The sequence below is a fragment of the Phaenicophaeus curvirostris genome, chromosome 13 (genome assembly GCF_032191515.1).
Source record: "Phaenicophaeus curvirostris isolate KB17595 chromosome 13, BPBGC_Pcur_1.0, whole genome shotgun sequence".
NCBI classification, from domain to species: domain Eukaryota; kingdom Metazoa; phylum Chordata; class Aves; order Cuculiformes; family Cuculidae; genus Phaenicophaeus; species Phaenicophaeus curvirostris.
Window position 1 is genome coordinate 12,111,071 of NC_091404.1, and position 19,973 is coordinate 12,131,043.

The following is a 19,973-nucleotide window of genomic DNA, read 5'->3' on the forward strand; positions in this document are numbered from 1 at the left end:
GAGCGTGCATTGGTGTGCACTGAGCGTGCCCGCGTGTGCAGCACGTGTGCTCGCTGAGCGTGCCCGGCACGGGGCGTGGTGCGGGGCAGGGCGGCTGCGGGCACACACAGGGCTGCGCCGAGGCGTGTGCACAAAGGGGGTGCGCGCACACAGCGGGTGTGTCCGTGTGTCCGTGTGTCCGTGTGTCCGTATGTCCGTGTGTCCGTGTGCGGCTGCACGCGCCGCCGCGCCCCAAGCTCACGCTCAGCCGCACACGCGCAGCCCCCTCTCCCCCCATTCGGCTCCGCTCCGGCGGCCCCGCCCCTCTCCCGCGCCGCCGCGGGGCACGTCGGGAGCGGTAGTTTCTATCGCCACGGCGCGCGGCCTTGGCTAGCGGCAGGCGGACTACACTTCCCGGCGGGCTCGGCGCGCGGCGCGCGGCCAATGGGCGCGCGGGCTGGGCGGCGGCCGGGGTATAAAAGGCGCCGCCCCGCGCCCGGCGCTCCAGCCTCACCTGGACGCGCAGCGGGACGGTAGCGGCGGCGGCGCAGCGGGTAGGGTGTGCGGGGAGCCCTGTGCGGGGAGCCGGGGGGGAGCGGGGCTGGGCGCCCCCAGCCGCAGCGGGGCCGGAGGGGGAGCGGGCGGTGCCCCGGGGTGGTGCCCGCCCCGCCCTGCGCTATTGTCCGCGGCGGGAGCCTTTGTCTGCCGCTCCCCGGGGAGCTCGGCTGACCGCGGCGAGGTCTCGCAGGCAAAATGTGCGACAAGCCAGACCTGTCGGAGGTGGAGAAATTCGACAAGAAGAAGCTGAAGAAAACCAACACGGAGGAGAAGAACACGCTGCCCTCCAAGGAGAGTGAGTGCAGCCCCGGCGCGGGGGTCCTGGGGGCTGGTCTCGCCCCCGAGGCGTCCGGCGGAGGAGGGGGGGGGGGGCGGGTTGGGACACTCGGGCTCTGAGCCCCGAAAACCACGGACCGAGGGCTCGGGGTGTGCCCCTCTGGGGCCGTGGGTGCAGGCGGTGCCGGGGTCCGTGATCCCTTCGGAGGGCAGGTTGCCTCGGGGCACGGCTCCCTAAGGAGAGCTGGAGGCAGGTGCCCGACTTGCCTTCATCCCTGTCACCAGCGCGCGGTCTCGCCACGCTCTTGACTTGAGGTGTGTCTGCCCTGCTTGGGGTCAAACCATCAAACCAGGCGTTAGAACCCCAGTGATCGCTCTGCAGCCTTCATCCAGTGCATATGTCCACCCAAAACACTAATGGACCTCTCTTCTCTTACAGCCATTGAGCAGGAGAAGGAATGTGTGAAGTCTTCCTAGAATGAGATGACCTGGCGGGAAGAACTACCACTTGATTTTTTTTTTTTTTTTTTTTGCTTTGAATTAAATCATCTGTTTTTTTAAAAAAATTCACATCATGTACATGTATAGAAAACAGCTCTGTCACCTAACCCACTGTCCCACCTCGCTGGCAGCTTTGGCAGGTGGGGAGAACAAAGCGTGGCCCCCTCAGTCCATCAATAGCCTGACCCAGCCCTGTCTCTGCCGCTCAGCGGGCTCCCGCTGGCAGCGCTGATCTTGCTCTAATGTGGTGGGGAGATGAGCAAGGGCTGTGGAGGCTCCTGGGGATGGACCCCCTTCTGCCTGGGGGAGTGGGGATCCTTTCTGGCCCAGCCTACGGCCCGGGCCTGTCTCTCATTCTCTTCACTGATGGTGTTCCGTAGCCTCACTCACGGTTTTTTGTCTTCCTTGGGAGAATAATGAGAAGTTTATTATAAAATAAAAAATGTAATGACCTGCCTGTGGTATGTGGCTCCTTCCTTAGCAAAGGTTCAGACTGCCTTGCCCTGGGGTGTGGGAAGGTCTCTGCCTGTTGGTGCTATGGCAGCGCTGGTGCTTTGGTGTAACTCAAAGGTCTGCAGGGGATGGTTCCCTGCAGGGTGAGGATAGCTTGATGTTTGGATAGGGGTGGTGGGCCATGGGGGGACCAGAGCTGGGAGTGCTGCTGCTCTGGGGGTTCAGCTGGTGGTTTCTTGGTGTGTGTTCAAGTAGAGGGTGACCTGGACCTTACTGCCCACCTGCAGGTTGAGCCTCCAGCTTCAAAGAAGTTGGTGACCCCTACTGAAAGCATCACTTGTGGAGCTGGGTTGGCTCCTCATCTGTATGGCTGGAGGTGCCTGTGCTGGCAAGGCGGATGCTGGCTGGGGTCCTGCTGGCACTGTCCACCTGGTTCTTGGTGCAGAGCTCTCCTCTCACTGACTGGCACAGCTCTTCTCCTTGGGCCAACTTCCACCACTGCCCTTGGTTGACAGAGGTTTTTTTGCAGCCTTGTAAGGATGGATTAATGCAGTAGAACGCTTGGATGCCATAGAGATCCCAGCCCTGGTCTTGCAGCAATGGAGGTAGATCCCTGTGTCCTGCCGTCAGCCTCCAGCTCAGTGTGAGCAATGGAGACGTGGGGTCTGATAATGCCTCCAGGTCTATGCTGAGGCTTCCTGGGCGCTGCCAGGACCTCCTCACCTCCACTTGGCCTGCAGGGTCACCAAACGGGCTGCTTATGGAGAAGGCAGAGGCAGACTTGCCGAATAACAGTCCTTGCCAGTGAGCGTGGTCAGTTGGAGACAAACACGAGGTTGTTGTGCCTGTCTGGACACGGTGCCTATCTGCCTGGTACCTCCACCCACACTGCCTGCCAAGGGCTGCAAATAACACTGCTTCAGAGCCTTGAACTGCCTTCACCTCTTAAAAAGAAGAATCGAAAGAGCTGAAGGTAAGAGGTTGGTGGTTTTGTGCTGTCAGGGCAGTATGTGGGGCTTTCCATGGGGTGTGGGTGGTGGAGAGCTATGCTGGGCTGAGCACTGGGAAGCTCAGCATGTGCCAGGGTGACTGTGCACCCCCAGCAACATGATGTCCCCAGGACAGCTCCCCATCCTGGACATGGGGATCCTTTTCCCAGTGCCAACTGCAAGGACAAGCTGCTGGGGTGCCAGAGTGGCAGCAGCTGCTCTTTGCTCTTGCTTGGGCGTGATTTCTCTGGGGGCAGACTGAGCCCTGTGCTGGGGAGGGGACTGGGGGTCTCTTTGGACCTTCTGTGAAAGCAGGGGGTAGAAAAGATCACATCAGCAAGAGCTGGGCTGCAGAGGGACAAGCAGGGCTCACAGGCCACTAAAGGTTAAGCACTTTCTTGCTACTTCAGCATTTCCCTCTCCTGCAAAGAGGTGAAGCCACTCGATGCGCCCAGGCTGGGAGTCAGGTCAAACCCAGAGGTGCAGCCAGCCTGAGCCCTTTCCCTGGCCCCAAAAGCCAGAGCATGAGCTGAACCAAGTGAAGCTTTTGGGCTGAAAACAAGGTGGCAGAGCTGATCTCCTCTTCTCATTGGGACTTTTGGGGACAGAGAGGTCTCGGTTGCTGCCTGCAGCACCCTGGCAGCTCCCGCCGCCGCCCCAGTGCCTCTCCCTCCTGTGCACCCTTAGTCACGCTGTAATGGGCTGCTTTGCGGCCATGGAAAACCACTGGTCGACTTATCTCTGCCTGAGTCACTTGGACCTCCGCAAGGTCACAGCAGGAGTGTCCCATCCCCACCACTGCTGTGCTCCCAACCCCCTCCTCCCTCGTCCCGTGTTGCCCATGGGGCAGTAGAGACCCTGCCCCAAAGAGCCGAGCCCCCAGCCACGTCGACTGAAGACGGGAGCAGCTCCTCAGCCCCAGCAAACCCATCTAGGTGGGTCGTATGGCCAATGCAGCTGTTTCCACCCAAAATGAGGACAGCCCAGGCGCTTGTCCCACCCACACAAATGAGGAAATACTGGGTACAATGCCCGAACCCTGTATCCTCAGGTCTGAGGATAAAGAGAAAGCTGTTTTGCAATCCAGTGCCCAAAATGTCGCTGTTGCCAGCAGAGGATTAGCCAGTAAGGAGAGAACAGTTACAGAAAACCCCTTTATATCAATGCTTTCCTTCCCTCCATGCTCCAATCCTTTCCTTTTTCTCCCCAGCATGCGTGGACACGTGGATGTGGGAGGCCAGGATGTCTGATGGGCTGATGTCCCATAGAAACACCTCGGCTTCAGCAGCATAAGCTGCCCCTGCAGCCGTCCTTGCATGGACGATGCCATCCTGGGAGCTGGACTTTCCTGGCAGGGCTTGATGCTGCCTTCTCTCACCGGGCATCAGGTAAGTTACATCTTATCAGCTCCTCCTGGCAATATCCATACCTCTCCCCACCCGGGGCGGTTTCCTCCCATGGCTGATCAGCCGTGAGCTGTGGCCCGTGTGTTGGAGGAGGGAGGAGAAGGCTGAGTCACCAGCAAGAGGAATTTGGGCAAATACCTAGTGATCAGCAGCACGGGGTGAATTCAGATCCGGGCTTGTGGCTGGGATGGGCCTCTGCCCCCACCGCAGCTCCATCCCCTCTGAGTCAGCCAGGAGAGGATTTGGCCCCACGTATGTGTGTGTGGAGGATCATAATCCCGTCTCTTGCAGGAGGTGCCTGAGTCAGCCTGTGCACGGCCTCACACAGGGCTCGCTGCTGTCCCCCTCCTCCCAGCTGTGCCCCCACCCTGCCAGGGCACAGCACCATCCACACAACCTGCAGCACCATCCACACAACCTGCAGCACCATCCACACAACCTCCAGCACCATCCACACAACCTGCAGCACCATCCACACAACCTGCAGCACCATCCACACAACCTCCAGCACCATCCACGCAACCTGCAGCACCATCCACGCAACCTCCAGCACCATCCACGCAACCTGCAGCACCATCCACGCAACCTCCAGCACCATCCACGCAACCTGCAGCACCATCCACGCAACCTCCAGCATCATCCACGCATCCTCCAGCACCACATTGCCCAGCACAAGGGAGGCTTTTGGTTTTCCCTTGGCCGCTCTCCATCTGGAGCCGCAGCAGAAAGCAGGGAGAGCCGAGAGGTGGCGATGACCGGGGCCTGGGGCAACTCCCAGGTTTGGAAAGAGGGAAATCACCAGCCCCAGCCCACACCACAGTCACTCCAAGCAAACATCCCCTTGGAAGGTGTGGGCTTATCACCAGAACAAACGTGATAAGGCAAAGCCAGGCTGTGCAGCCGAGCACATGCTGCAACTCCCCAACACGCAGGTCCTCTCCCACTCGCTACTCCCCACATTCCCTGGGAAAACGTGTCACTGCTTCTATGTCACTCAGGTCAGCCTTTCCCTGCCAGATCTCCCTGCCCCGGGTGGACACGATGCCAAGTGCAGAGCCCAGACCCCACAGTGGCCATGGTGGAGAGGGGAGGGGGCTGCCTCTGCTGGGACTTGTTGGGGAAGATACAAGTGTTTGTGTGTGCGCTGGGATAGTTATATGTTTTCCTGTAAAACAGGAAAGCAGCGGAGACTGAGCAGCAATGGGGAAATGAAGCATTGTGTGAGCTGATGACCAGGGTCCTTTGGGAATGGCACCTGACTGGAGGCCACCATAGGATGGGAGAGTGTGTGACACTGTAGGTCAGACCATCCCCCGGGGACGCTCAGTGACCCAGGGGTTGGATTAAAAGAGAATCAGTCTCCATCCTGCAGGCTGGAGCAGTGCCACGCTGGAGCCTTGTGGCCATGGGGCAGGAAAAGCTACTGTCCCTGGCCAGTGGGTGCAAAGGCACCAGCAGAGCGAGCCAGATGCCTCCAGACATCCACCCTGATAAACTCACCTGCGAGCTGCATGGCAGCCAATGGAGCTGGGCTGCCACACTCAGCACACCCCAACACCTTGCCCAGCAGCAGAGAAGTTATTGCTGCTCTCAAAATAGTGCCTGGGGGGTCAGGTTTACTAGCAGGAGCTCACTCATCCCCTGCCAGTGAGGACTCAGCCTTGAGTAATGATGAACCAGGAGCGCTCAGAGCTTCCTGCCCTCCCCTCCAGAGCCCTGATGGGGATCACACTCCTGACATCATCCAGGTTTAAAGAAAGCTGAGGAGTTATGCACCGAGCCACCCCACGCCCTTCCACGCTCCCCGCATTTGCTTGGGCTGTTGCCAGCACGGGGTGCAGGTGGGAGCAGCTTCGCCGTGTGCCTTCTCCGAGTGGCATGTTACATTGCTAGCGCCTAGGGGTGCTGAGCCCTTCGGTGGCTCGCAGCCTGCTCCCCACAGCAGCCAGGATTAATTGCTCCTTTCTGACCCCTCCAGTTGCATTCTGCAGATTCCCGTGGCCTGTGGGGCCTTGCTGGGAGCCGCAGGAGCATGTGGTCCCGCGGGGGACGCAACTCCGGTGTCGTGCAGCAGTGCCCGCACTTGTGCCTGAGCCGGGGCAGCTGATGGTGGAGAGGAGTGCTTTATTTTAGGAAGCAGCTGGCTCACACAGGAGACATTGTTTATCGTCTTTCTTCCCCCCGGTGCTTTATTACAAAGGATTATGGCATGAAAAGCCATTTTGTTCCCCTGCTCCCGATGTATAGTCCCGCTCGTGATTTATTCCTCTCTGCAGGCAGCAGCTGGGGTGCAGCACCCCGAGGAGGCGAGGGGAGACAAGCTGGGGGCTCAAAGCCACCGTTGTGGTGGCAGCAAGGATGCATCCAGTGCCCAAGGCACAACACAGCCAGAAGGGGTTTGCCAGGGCTGCCCGAGACTGCTGTCGACTGCACAAGCACCTTCGTGATGTGAGGAAACCTCGAGGGATATAGAAACAAAATCAAAATCAAAGCTTTTCTGTGGTGAGTGTCACCCATGAGGCAACGTTGCCTCGCTTTGTCCAGACAAAACCTCCCCAGGGATGCTGCTGTCCCCAAGCCCGGGTGTCCCACTGCCGGTGCTGGTGACACCGAATGGTGACACAGCTCCAAACCCGCCTGGATGAGCCCGTGCGGGGAGGTCTCACTGCCCACAGTGAACCAGGACCGGTCTGGGTGCAGAGAGCACGGTGCAGGGTACAAGCCGGGCACGGGGGTTGCGGTGCAGGATACGAGCTGGGGGTCGGCATGGGAATATGTACAAGCCTGCACCTGCGAGCCTTCTAGCTTTCCAGGAACCAGCACAGGAGCAATGCGCAGCAGATAAGCATGTTGCAACAGATGCCTCGTGCTGTCTCCCGAAGCCAAATCTACCTGCACACCTACCTCAGGGGAAAATGATATCTGGTGGTTCCCCCCCATTGGCGCTATCTGCTCTGCTACCCCATCACCCAGCACATCCCTGATAATCGGGCAGGGATGGGCGAGGAGGTGAGGCCACAGGCTGCGGTCGTGGCATGCGGCTCAGCTGCTGCCAGCCGCAGGGCTGTGGTGGAGCTTGGACAAGTTCCCTCTTGCAATGTTGTGTCTTAGAGAGGTGGCTCAGCAGCTCAGGCATGTTCCTCTCCCATGCCGCTCCCAGGTCAGCAAGGAGGGACCTCAGAGCTTTTGTAGGGAAGGCTCTGACAGCATCTTCAGCATCCCAGTGCCATGGCAGGAAAAGGCAGTGAGGAGTCAGCTCCCGTCCTTGCTGCCATGGTCCCGAATCCCCTGCAGGGTTCCAGCCACTCCATCACCAACTCTGTGGTTTTGCTGCTACACCCTGAGCTACTTCTGCTTGCGTGGCAGCTGACGAGTGTTGAGTTTGAAAGACCTCAACTGAGCTCATGAGAGCAACACAGGGCATTTCACTGGGGCAGCTCAAGCTGTGTGGGGTAGAGCGGGATGCATCACAGGGCTTTGATCCTGCTGTGTTGGTCCTGGGAGAGAAATGGGTGCTGGGCTGTGAGGAAATGGGGCTGGCTAAGGCTGGGGCTGTCTGTGGGGCAACATGAGCAGATGCCATGGGCTGGAGCTGCTGTTGGGAACGGGCCTTGGAGAAGCAGCTGCAGGGCTGGCTACTAGGGCTGGAACAAAGGAAGAATCCCAAGCCCCAGCTGCAGTGCGGGATGTGTGATGAGTTCATCGGGACACGATCTGGCAGCGCTTTCCATGGCCACTGGCTGGCGGCAGGGACGAGGCTGTATCAGGGCTCCTTACCTTGGCACCGACTTCTCCATGTTTGCCGTAACACCCAGAGCCTGGAATGAGAGCCGGGAGGCGGACACGCATGTGACAGCCTTTCTGAGAAGGTATGCAGCTGAGCCAAGAGCAGTAAAAACTCTCTTGCTCCAGGAACCCAGCACCCTGTAGAGTCACTGCCCTGCTGCCCTGGTGCTGCCTCCGCTGTCTTGCAACATCTCCATCTCCAGACAAATCCCCCTGCGGCAACTGTTCATGATGCCCAGGGCCCGCAGGCAAACTTCTGTGCTGCCTGCAGCCTGGGGTGATGCTGGCTCTCTGCGAGCTCCCTGCAAGCACAAGGTCATGCCCAGATAAGCCCATTCCTCCTTCACCCTTGAGCCTGGGGCTCAGATTCCCAAGTACCTTGGGAAGCACCAGCCGTCCCAACAGCTCCCCACTACCTTCCTCACTCTTCTCTCTTTCGGGGGCTCAGCAGGAAGCCCCGCTTCTGCAGTTTGCCTCCTATTTAATTCTCCCTTTGACCCTTCTCAAGAGAAGGTTCAGGCTCCCTTTCCTGCTGCACGGCCAAGCAAACTATGCCAGGTTGTGCCAGCAGGCTGTGTCGTTGCACCAGGGTGGTGGAACCATGGGGTGCTGTTTGCACTAACCATGGTTAGTCTCCTCAGAGGTCTCCTTTTATTTATAAAAGGTATTTTTCCCCACGGTGCTGTATTTGGTCTGGTTGAGATGGAGTTGATTTCCCCACCCCCCGGAGCTCTCGCAGTGCTGTGCTTTGCATTGGTAGCTAGAAAAGAGTTGATAACATACCAGTGGTTTGGCCACTCCTGAGCAGTGCTCGCACAGCATCAAGGCTGTCTCTGCAATGTTTCCCCCTCTCACCCTGTAGGCTGGGGGTGGGCAAGACCTTGGGAGGGGAGAGAGTCAAGACAGCTGACCCCAGCTGACTGAAGGGATATTCCATACTGTATGATGTCTGCTCAGCAATAAAAGCCAAGAGAAAGGGGCAGGGGTGGCATTTGTTATTATGATGGGTGCCCACTGAAGCCCTGCTTCCCAGGAAGTGGCCACACATCACCAGCTGAAAAGAAACAGCGAATATATCTTTTGTTTCTCTTTGCTACCATGCAGAGCCTTGCTTTTGCTTTATTAAACTTCCTTTATCTTGACCTTCAAGTTCTTTTCCATCTTATTGTCTCTCTCCCTGTCCCACTGCGCAGGGGAGTGATAGAGCAGCTGGATGGGAACCCGGCATCCAGCAAAGGTCAACCCACCACAGCCCTTTTTGGTGTCCAATGTGGGGGCTGAGACAACAGCAGTGTTGTATGAAGCGTGCTATAGCTATTGTAGTTATTATTAGCAAGCTCACAGAGTCTGTTTGCTGCACTGAGCTTAGAATGCATCAGTACAAACAAGGGCTGTGTGCTCTGCCCTGGCACTGCTGGCCTTGCTGTGCTGGGGACCTATTTTATGGAGAGGGTGAGAGGATACATGAGGAACGGCTGAGAGAGCTGGGGGTGTTTAGCCTGGAGAAGAGGAGGCTGAGGGGAGACCTCATTGCTCTCTATAACTGCCTGAAAGGAGGTTGTGGAGAGGAGGGAGCTGGGCTCTTCTCCCAAGTGACAGGGGACAGGATGAGAGGGAATGGCCTCAAGCTCCACCAGCTTAGGCTGAACATTAGGAAAAAAATTTTCACGGAAAGGGTCATTGGGCAGTGGCAGAGGCTGCCCAGGGAGGGGTTGAGTCACCTTCCCTGGAGGTGTTTAAGGCACGGGTGGATGAGGTGCTGAGGGACATGGTTTAGTGACTGGTAGGAATGGTTGGACTCGATGACCTGATGGGTCTTTTCCAACCTGGTGATTCTATGATTCTATGCTCAGTTGATTCTCCAACAGCTTCCAGCGCCTGCAGCTCAGCCCAGAGCAAAGTGGGGTCCTTGAGCACTGGCACAGCCAGCTGGGGCCACCACCCCTGTGCTGTCTGTGGCCACGCTGCAGGGATATGCTGCGCTCCCAAAGCCCCGCAAACAGCATCCCTTGAGGCTTTGGTGTTTGCCAGCCCTGCCTGTGGTTGCCCAGGGCGTCAGGGCACTGCACAGTGCTGCTGCAGAGCATCATGCTCTTCTTGCCTTCGCAGGATCTCTTGTGGTGGCTCTGTCTCACTCAGGAGGTGTCTCGCCCCTCCTGGCCCCAGTGTTCTTACACACTAAATGAGATCTCTGCTAAATAAGTAATGACAAACAATGGGATTAAACGGCTCCCGGCTAAGGGAGCTGGCAGGGGGAGCTGTGCCATGGTTGGAGACTTGCTCCAGTGGTGCCTGGCCCTGGCAGGGCTGGCACAGGGCATTCCCTGGGCTCTCCTGGTCACATACTGCCAACACCCTGCTCCCTCAGACCCTCACCCTGCCACCCCTCCTCACCCCGCTATGCTTCTTTTGTTCTCGGATCACCCAGGCTGGTATTACTATAATCCCTAGCTTAATTTAAATCCTCCTCCCATCTCATGTTTCTCTGGAGGGGAGGAGGGAATTGATGCACTTCCTTGGCACCTGCTCCGCCTTGGAGTTTGAGCAGCCAAAAAGCCCTGGGTGTCCACGCGAGGAGTTCCCAGTGTTATCCCCCCGGGGAAGATGCCCAGGGCATCTTACAGCCCCCAGCTTGACGTGTCCCTGTGGTTTAGAGCTGTCTCTGGGTGGGCAGCAGGCGCTAGCAAGAAGAAGAGCCAACGGTGCTCAGGGTGGGCTCCAGCTCCCCAAGCCCCCCTGCAGCCAGCCAGGGGTCTGATGTCCCTCTCCCCTTGCTGTCTGCCCCAGGCTGGAGTGACCTTGCCGTTATTTTTCTTTCCAGCTATCTGAAATGCTTGCATTTGTTGCTCTTCCCCAGAAACCACCTTCTCTAGGAATTTCTTCCCCTTTGGTCCCATGGGTGATGGTGAGGGTGGAGGGAGTCACGCTGCCTCAGGCAGCTGCCAGCCATTTGCCTCCTTCAGCACTAATGGAATCAGGGAGAAGCTATTTGAGGTGTTTGTTAATTTATTTCCATGCACCCCCTCCTCGCACAGCAGCTGGTGGGGTGAGGGACAGGCTCAAGGCAGCCAGACAGGCGCAGGGGATGATGTGCAGTGCTGGGGACGGCCACCACTGCCAGCCTGCGGTGACACCACGGAATCACGAATGGAATGGGAGGGAGCATGAAATCCATCCAGTCCAACGCCCCCATGCGCAGTGAGCACGGGCATCGTCAGCCAGATCAGGTTGCTCAGAGCCCCATCAAACCTGACTGTGAATGTTTCCAGGGTTGGGGCATCAACCGCCTCTCTGGGCGACCTGTGCCAGGGGTGTTTCACCACCCCCGGCGTGAAAACTTTCTTTGTAATATCTGGTTGTGAGAAACACTCGTTCACTGGTAAAATATTGAAAAGGACAAAGTCTTCAAAGCAAAGGCAATAATATTTTTATTTTACAATTCAGTGCTGAATTGGATGTCCTTCTAAAAAAGGCATAATATCTTACAAAAGCAGTGGGTATATATAGTAGTTTTAAACAAAGAACCATATAAATCTCCAAAGAATGCTCATTATTTTTTGGAGTACTTGACCATGTCCAGAGACTCCTTTCAGGTTATCTCTCCACCTAAACCAACTACATTTTACAAGACAACTAATCATATCAACAACATTATCAATCAGGGCAAGTGGGAATGGCCTCAAGCTCCATCAGGTGAGGTTCAGGCTGGACATCAGGAAAAGATATTTTGCGGAAAGGGTCATTGGGCACTGGCAGAGGCTGCCCAGGGAGGGGTTGAGTCACCTTCCCTGGAGGGGTTTAAAGGCCCAGTGGACGAGGCGCTGAGGGACATGTTTTAGTGTTTGATGGGAATGGTTCGACTCAATGATCCAGTGGGTATTTTCCAACCTGGTTATTCTATGATTCTATGATTCTATGAATGGTTCAACTCAATGATCCAGTGGGTATTTTCCAACTTACTGATTCTGCGATTCTGTAATAAATTCTCGCAGCCCTAAGACACGTTATCTCTTGACCTAAAACCGTTACATCTCACTAGACAACTAAGCATCACACCTGGAGACTGTGAGGACATAACCTGCAGACAGATTTATATGACAAAACAATTAAGCACACGCCCCAGCCGCAGCAAAACTTATCAATTAATTTTCACACGGTCCAAACCTCTCCCCTTCCAGTTTCAAACCATTACCCTTTGTCCTAACGCAACAGGCTCCTGCTAAAGAGGTTTTTGCCCCCTTTCCCGGCGCGGGGGCTCTTTGTGGGGAGGGTCACAAGGCCCTCACCCAGCCCTCACCCAGCCACGGAATGAGGGGGGTTCCTGCGATGATTGGCTCAGGGCAGGGTGGGCGAGGACAAGCGGGGCGGTGATTGGCTGGGGCGGGGCCGGGCGGGGCGGTGATTGGCTCATCATAGGGTGGGCGGGGCGGTGATTGGCTCGTGGCAGAGTGGGCGGGGCCAGGTGGGAGTGAGGGCGGTGATTGGCTTATTGCGGGATGGGCGGGACCAGGCGGGGCGGCAATTGAATCGGGGCAGGGTAGGCGGGGCGGTGATTGGCTCGGGGCGGTGATTGGCTTAGGGCAGGGTGGGCGGGGGCCAAGCGGAGCGCTGATTGGCTCGGGTCAGCCGTGGCCCCGCCCCCCTGCCCGCCGGGTGCCGGGCGCGCTCCGCGCATGCGCTGTGGGGCGGCCCCTGCGCGCGGCGGGCCCGGTGTGAGGCGGCGGCGGCGGCGGCGGCGCGGAGGGAGGTGAGATGAGGGAGGGCTGGCGCTCATTCCTCGGCCCCCAGACACCCCCCCAACCCGCGGCTGGAGGAACGCTCCTTTCCCCCTGCCCCTTGCGAAGAGTCCCGGCACCCGCTGTGGGGACTTTGGTCTGTGCGGGGCCCGGTTTGGGGGTTCCCGGGGCTGGGGGAGGTTGGGCTGAGGGGCTGGGGGGGATCCTGGATGGGGGAGATTGGGCTGAGGGGGGGGCAGCGGGGTTGGGAGGAGGCTGAGGGGGTGGGGGGGGGTCCCGGGGCTGGAGGGGTACCTGGGGGTTTAGGGAGGTGGAGAGGAGGGGAGGTCCCGGGTTTGGGGGCCCAGCCGAAGGGAGGCCGGGGCTGTGAGCCAGGCAGGGCCTCCCCGGAGGGTCTCGCCCCCTGCCAGGCTTGGAGCCAGCGCCAGGGGCTCAGGGGCTGCTGCCAGGCCCGCACCGTGCGGTTTCAGTCTGCAGACGGGCATCCAGCGGGAGGGATGCGGGTTAGCTCTGAAAGAGCTCACGAAGGGCTAGTCCGCTAGTGGAGGCTGCAAACTGCTGCTGAGCTCGGTGTCGTGGTTGTGTCATGGCTATCAGCAGCCTGCTGACCTGCCACACTGGCATGACCCATTAGTCACTTTTAAAACTCTTGGCAAATGGTGTGTGTCAGGGGGCAAGGACCCCGTTCAGCAAGGGTTTGGAAAAGGAAGAGCAAACGTTTTGAATAGCACACCTGCTCAGGGAAGAGTTTCCCAAAGCCAGGAGCCCCAGGGAGCTATGCTGCAATTCCTGTTTGTTTCTTGTGACATTTGCACTTTGTTGTTTGTTTTGGAACCACTGGCTTGCACAGATGCTTCTCAAATGTTCCATGGCCTGTCATGCTCAGCCATGCTTGATTTGGGGTGTTTCTGTGCAGGGGAAGTGAAATTGGTGAGCCTTTAGTTAGCCTCTGCACTTTCCGCAGAAACTAACTCAAAGCAGAAGTTTCTGATTTTAGCTTTGTGATAAGCACTGGTTGAAAGAGCTGCAAAAAGGGCAGAAACGAAGCTGAACAGGGCCCCCTGCAGTTAATGCAGAAAGTGGGTTTTGCCCGGGAAGGAATAGGTGTTGGATGCTCCTGTTTTGGTTGGTTGGAGGTTGGTCTGGTGGTGTCACCACTAAGTAGCCCACCCTTCCCAGGAATGCTGGTAGCAGGTGTAAGCAAGCCAGATGCCATCTCTTCTCACACCAGGCTCTTGCCAGCTGGCTTACTCTTCTGGTTACATGTTCAATCCTTGGAACAGATTCCAGAGTGTGCAGGTAGGCAGGCCAAGCAGATCAAAGCTATTGACATCCTTTAGGTTGAGGGGAGACACAGGTTGCGCAGCCTGTGCGCTCAAGCCAGAGCTCCTTCAATTTATTCTTTTCTTATTTTGGATTTAGCATCCATAACGTACTGGCTCTGCCCTAGCCAGAAACAGGCAAGGGAAACTCTGTCCTCGGTGCCTTGTTCTTGCCTGTTCTACTTCAGCAATCAGTACTGCATTTTCAGCTTCCTAGAGCTCTGCTCCCAGCCTAGATCAACATTACAAATTGAAAGGCAGTGCAGAGAGTGCAGCTCTGGCAACCTCACCAGCTGATGTTTGGTTTTTAGTGACTGTTCCCTGGACAGTCCTGGAGACAGAAGCGCTGTATTTCCCGAGCAGGTACAGTACAGCCGAACAAATCTCTTATTCCAAGTCAGACCTTTACCTTTGCTTGCAGAATGTCCCTGGGACGGGGAGGACTGGTCGCCGCTTGGCCTTTCTCTGTGGCTGCTGACTAAGGAACCTGTGGTGCTGGGGTGTTGCAATGTGAACTTACCCCTGTGCCCAAGCAAACTGGCCTGGAAAAAGCCTTGCCAGGAAACAGCAGCAGAGAAGCTGTGTCTCTTTTCCCTGGAAAACCCCTTCTGAGCTGTAGAGATCACGCGCAGAAAACAAGTGCAGCTCCGCTTGTAAGGTGAGTCAGCATTCTTGGGGTGATTGAGAACTGGTTTGCCTGATGATTTGTATTGATGTTAGGCTGATACATCTTTTACATCCTTCCAGCACAGCAAGTTGGATAGGATAAATTATTTAACTGATGATTGTACAGTGGAAAGGGAGGCCTGGTGATCTCTGGTGATTTTGCTGTTTCTGTGACAGCCTGAGGACACAGGCCAGAAGCGATGTTTAAGTGGAGATGGTATGTTTGGAAAAAAACTAGACAAGCTTTCAGATACAGTGTTTTCACCAGGAGTGGTATAACTGTTACTAAACTCTGGACTGTTCTTACCTCGCACTTGCAGTGGTGACCTGCTGCTTCTGTTTTGGACCTGTTGGAGGACTTGTGTCTCTGAAAGCTTGTCCAGTTCCCAGCTGTAACATCTCTAATGAGAAAGATTACCTCCTATGTGCAAAACTTTTTCTGATATGGGGATGGAAATACCATATTCTGTTCTTCCATGTGTAACTTCGTGCAGAAACCATGAGTCAGATAGCTGTTTTCTACTGTTTCTGAACTCTGCAGATTGCCTTGGGACTGCACCCTTCTGTCCTGCTGCAATGAGTGGGAAGTCTTTGCTCTTAAAGGTCATTCTCCTTGGAGATGGTGGAGTTGGGAAAAGTTCCCTCATGAATCGGTACGTCACCAACAAGTTTGACTCGCAGGCTTTCCACACGATTGGTGTGGAGTTCTTAAACCGGGACCTGGAGGTGGATGGGCGTTTTGTGACTCTCCAAATCTGGGACACTGCGGGACAGGAGAGATTCAAGAGCCTGCGAACGCCCTTTTACAGGGGAGCAGACTGCTGCCTGCTGACCTTCAGTGTGGACGACCGGCAGAGCTTTGAGAATCTTAGTAACTGGCAGAAGGAGTTTATCTATTATGCCGACGTGAAGGACCCCGAACACTTCCCATTTGTAGTCCTGGGCAACAAGATAGACAAACTTGAGAGACAAGTTAGCACAGAGGAGGCCCAGACCTGGTGCATGGAAAACGGTAACTATCCATACCTGGAGACTAGTGCCAAGGATGACACCAACGTGGCAGTGGCCTTTGAGGAGGCTGTGCGACAGGTGCTGGCGGTGGAGGAGCAGCTGGAGCACTGCATGCTGGGCCACACCATTGACCTGCACTCCAGCTCCAAATCAGGGTCTTCCTGCTGTTAGGAGTGGCTGCTGCTTTGGGAACATCGCTTGAGCTGGCGGCTGGATCGGAATAAGCACGGGCAGCTCTGGGGCACTCTGAGGAGAGTGGTCACAAGGACAATAGGTGGTTTGCTCACTAGGGAGTTGCAGCCTCACTGTCTGAATTCTGGCTGGAGTTTTCAGGCACAGAGTGTGTATCTGCAGGAGGGAGCAGTTAAAAGAGCATGTGAGCATAGTCCTGCTTCCATCTCTGCCTGCTTTAGCAGGTTTAAAGGACTGGGTTGAAGTCCTTTAAATTCACTAAAGACAGTAGCGATCTGATCTGTACTAAGAACTGCCTGCAGAACAAAGCTGAGAGAGCTCTAGACAGTCTTTGAAGTATTTTAGCCCTGAACTCAAAAAAACACTAGACCCACTAGACTCATGACCTTACTGCCAAAGGAAAGTCTGCTCAACATACCGGATGAAACCTGTTGTAGAGGCTCTAGCCCATGCGACTGTGAGAATGCCAAATACTAAAGTGGCTGAGATGTGTATATCTGTTGTTTGGAATATGTGCACTGTGTCCTGAGACTGAATAGTGCTACGAATTGTTAGAGCTCTGATACAAAGCAACATATGAAAGAGAGATGGACCTGTGTTTGAATGTGGCAGCATTGCTTCTTCGTAGCTGCCTATTTCTTGTCTGTTTTTCCTCACCTCTGACTTTGGCTCGTGTGACTGTTATTTTGTGGAGACACTGTCTGCTTCTTATTTAATATGTTTCCTTGTCTCTTTTGGGGGCTCAGCACCATATCTTGCTTCGCATAACCTGAAGCACAGGGTAAAAAATACTAATGTGGACGCTCACTGGGTCACGTCAAAGGGTTTAGAGCTACTCAGGAGTTCAGGAGGTCTGGAGCATGAAAAGTGAGCTGGTTTCTGTCACAAATAATCACTGTTTCTAGATGATAAGCTCTAGCAGACCGGATGGTAGGTGGGTGGGGTGTCTCCTAGGTGTGCAGGTGGCTGGGGGAGTTGTGCATGGTCAGCTGTTAAATCCACTCACTCGGTGTGTGGGGCCAGGGACCACTGTGCTTCATTAGCTGGCGGATCAGGCTCTTCAGTTGCTTTAGCACGGATGTTCCCATCTGGATGCTGCAACACAGAACCCTTCATTTTATTGCCAGTTGGATCAGGTGCAGTGCTGCTCAGCACCGGTAACTCGCGTCGTTGTCCTGGCCCTTACTCCTTAACAGGGCATATGGGAGAATTTACCTGTGGAGGATGCCGGTGCCGTTAACTGGCCTTTGTTAGCAGCTGCTGTGTTCAGTCCACTGGGGAGAGAGCTGCACTGGTTCCACCTCTCTTCAAGGTGGCTGAAAAACAGGGGGCAAGGGGCAGGAAACCTTCTAGAAAAAGTTGCCAGGCTTTTCTGATCCCAGCCTCTGCCTCCTACTAGGTGTTAGTCACAAATTATCTGTGTAGCAAAGAGACGACTGCTTGCCAACTGCTGTCTTTACCATTATAACCTCATGTCCTGCAACTTCCCTCACAAGCATTTGTCCAAAATTATGGCTTTGCCCATAAGTGCATAGGAGTCTGCCACGAGGAGAGCTTCTCCGAGTACGTGTCTGCTGGCTGCTGAATGTGATTCCCACTGTGATCAACTACTGGATGTTAAATTTTGTAGCTCAAATCGAACGGCCTCACTTATGCTGTGCTTTAGAGCAGGGCAATCTGCCCTCCTGCTGGCTGGTGGCAGCTAATCCCCATGGCTGAGCAGTCTCTGAGTATGCAGGAGTCTCCTCTGGGGACACTCAGGGTGATCCTGCCCTTCTCTGCAGGGCAGCCACGTGTGGAAGGGACTGAAGCTTTAATGCAAAGTGCTTTAGAGGGATCTGATTTCTAAAAGGCTGAACACTCAGGTTTATCGGAATAGGTAGGAAGTGCTTCCAGTCTCTGGAAAGCCAGGTCCCTTGATGTTTAAGAGAAGGCTCTGCCTCCCTAGGTGCAACAGATTTTTACAGGATATTGAAGTTATTGTTACGGTTTATTTACCGATGTCTGACCTCCTCAGGCCTCTAGATTTTTCTGCAGTTTAGCACTGCTTGATATTTCCTTCAAGATTCCAGACTCTGTGACCTGTGGTTCTGAATTACATCTCTGAGCAGGCGTGTTCCCTGGAGCAGGTTTGTGCAGGACACAGGGTTGGAACAGGCTCAGGCCCTTGCGCACTGCCTGGCCCTGACAGAAGGTCTGCTGAGGGAGCTCCCTGCAGGTGGAACTGCTGCTTCCCCAGCACGTATCTCACGGGATCTGTGTGAGGACTGGCATCTCCTGTGGGAGAGGACAGAGCCTGAACAGGCTGTGGAGTAGGAGGCATGGGTGCAGTACACTGTTCGCAGCACCCTGGGTGCATGTTGATGCTGATAGCTGAAGCTCAAAAGCCTCACGCTGCACACGCTGTGCAGATGCTGTGTATTGCTGGAGGGTGCTACGTACCATCTTTTATTTCTAATGGGCATTGAATCATTGATATTTTTTTAAACAAGATATTTTGTTAGGCCTGTGTGTTTTAAAAATACGTTTAAAAAAGTATAATGTATTTAAATTGTTTAATTTATTTTACATGATACGCACAATTTCCAAAGGAGCCAGGATTTTGATCTCTTTGTTGCGAAGTCCAATGCCAATGGCCATCCCCTCCCTGTGTCCACTCATGGCTGCTGTGGTTGTTGCTATTGCTACGGAACGGGAATTGTAAAACTGAGATCCTTCCCTTATTGGAGCAAATAAAACATGGATGTACTCAAGTGAATTCAGGAAGTGGCTGGTTTCTTGGTTTGTTGAGGTTCAAGTCAGCTCCTGTTCTGAGGGATGTGGAAATGAGTTGGTTATAGCATCTGGCACAGAGAAGTCACTAGGGGATGAAAGGAGTTGGTGGTTCCTGAATGTACCTAGATGAGTAGTTAAAGGAATTTAACTAATTTACCAACTGAATTCAGTGACGAGTTTTGTCTTTTCGAGAGTGTGACAGAAAATGCTTTCATAACAGAAATATTCCACATTGCTTCCTTCTGTCAGTACATTTTCATTTTCAGCCTGGGCTCTCAGCAGCAAGCCGGGTACTTTCCTTTGATTTCTTCCTGTGATCTTGGAACTGGTCCCTCGGGCTCCAGGGGGTTGTAACCGGGCATGGTTGCCATAGGATGCTGAGACAGAAATCAGCATATGGGGACTGTTCTATTCCATTGTCCTGCCAGGATGGTCACTTATTCTGGGGGGCCTTTGCTGTGTTTGCAGAGTCTTTGCCTGCTGTTTCCATTGGCAGAACCTTTCAGTTTATTTTTCTCCCATGCCTGCCTGCCTATCCACCCTTCCAGAGGCAGTGCAGGATTTCAAGTCCTTGGAAATCCTGGTTTTGAAATGTGGATTGGAGTATGTGGGAGCCTCCAGCATCTTGCTTCAGCTGTCTCAAACATAGCTGAAGATAGACAGCCAACATGACAGGGTGGGAGATGGTCCAAGTCTGTCTGAAACCACCAGAACCAAACCAGTGACTCCCTCGATGAGAGATGCTTGTAAGAAAATGCAGGGCAGGAGCAATTGTGAGGCTGCTCTCTCATTCCCCTCTTTGGCACTGCAAGCAATAGCAGAAGTCTCCGTGGGGTGGGGAGAGGATGGATTCCTGGAGGGTGAAGAAGTGTCTCCGAGGGAAAGCAGTGAGCTGCTTCTGCTGCAGTATATCCCTGTGTGCTTGCAAAGCAGGAGGAGCGGTGAGGAGTCTCCTGGTCCCATCCATCCCCCTATCTCACAGCCATCTTGAAGATTTTGCTGCTCTGGGCCAGGTAGTGCAGCTGTAAGGCTGTGGAAACTGAAATCTCTAGAACCGTTAGCTGAGAAGCCCCAGATGGCTACGGATACCCGGGGGTTGCTGTTGGTGACCGAGGCTGCTCACACACCCTGTGCTTCCCAAGTGCAGCTCCTCTCTAGGTCCAAAGGGTGGCTCTTTGCAGCAGTACATCTGTAGAGAGATTTATAGCAACGTGATCTCTGGGTACTGTGTGTTCTTGCATGTGTTTGAGGATGAGCAAAAAGATATAAAGAGTCTAAATATGCCCTTTCAGGAGTCTATGGACCCCATTCCAGTCTCCAGTT

The 19,973-nt window shown here is 55.0% G+C and overlaps 2 protein-coding genes across 2 annotated transcripts; both read left to right on the forward strand.

The window, feature by feature from the left end:
- The first annotated feature begins 461 nt into the window (after positions 1 to 461).
- On the forward strand, positions 462 to 1,770 carry LOC138726058 (thymosin beta-15A homolog). The gene is made up of 3 exons (XM_069867467.1): positions 462 to 533; positions 728 to 832; positions 1,253 to 1,770. The coding sequence occupies exons 2-3, from the start codon at positions 733 to 735 to the stop codon at positions 1,288 to 1,290; spliced, it is 138 nt and encodes a 45-aa protein (XP_069723568.1). The 5' UTR covers positions 462 to 533; positions 728 to 732; the 3' UTR covers positions 1,291 to 1,770.
- A 12,058-nt stretch (positions 1,771 to 13,828) lies between these two features.
- On the forward strand, positions 13,829 to 18,633 carry RAB9B (RAB9B, member RAS oncogene family). Its single transcript, XM_069867482.1, has 2 exons — positions 13,829 to 14,664; positions 15,214 to 18,633. Exon 2 carries the CDS (start codon positions 15,249 to 15,251, stop codon positions 15,852 to 15,854), a length of 606 nt encoding a protein of 201 aa, XP_069723583.1. The 5' UTR covers positions 13,829 to 14,664; positions 15,214 to 15,248; the 3' UTR covers positions 15,855 to 18,633.
- The last annotated feature ends 1,340 nt before the right edge of the window (positions 18,634 to 19,973 follow it).

Bases quoted from the DNA above. Each gene is read 5' to 3' on its own strand.
- RAB9B (XM_069867482.1), top strand. From the start codon at position 15,249: ATGAGTGGGAAGTCTTTGCTCTTAAAGGTCATTCTCCTTGGAGATGGT.
- LOC138726058 (XM_069867467.1), top strand. From the start codon at position 733: ATGTGCGACAAGCCAGACCTGTCGGAGGTGGAGAAATTCGACAAGAAG. The intron at 833-1,252 runs GTGAGTGCAGCC...CTTCTCTTACAG, and splicing joins CACGCTGCCCTCCAAGGAGA to CCATTGAGCAGGAGAAGGAA.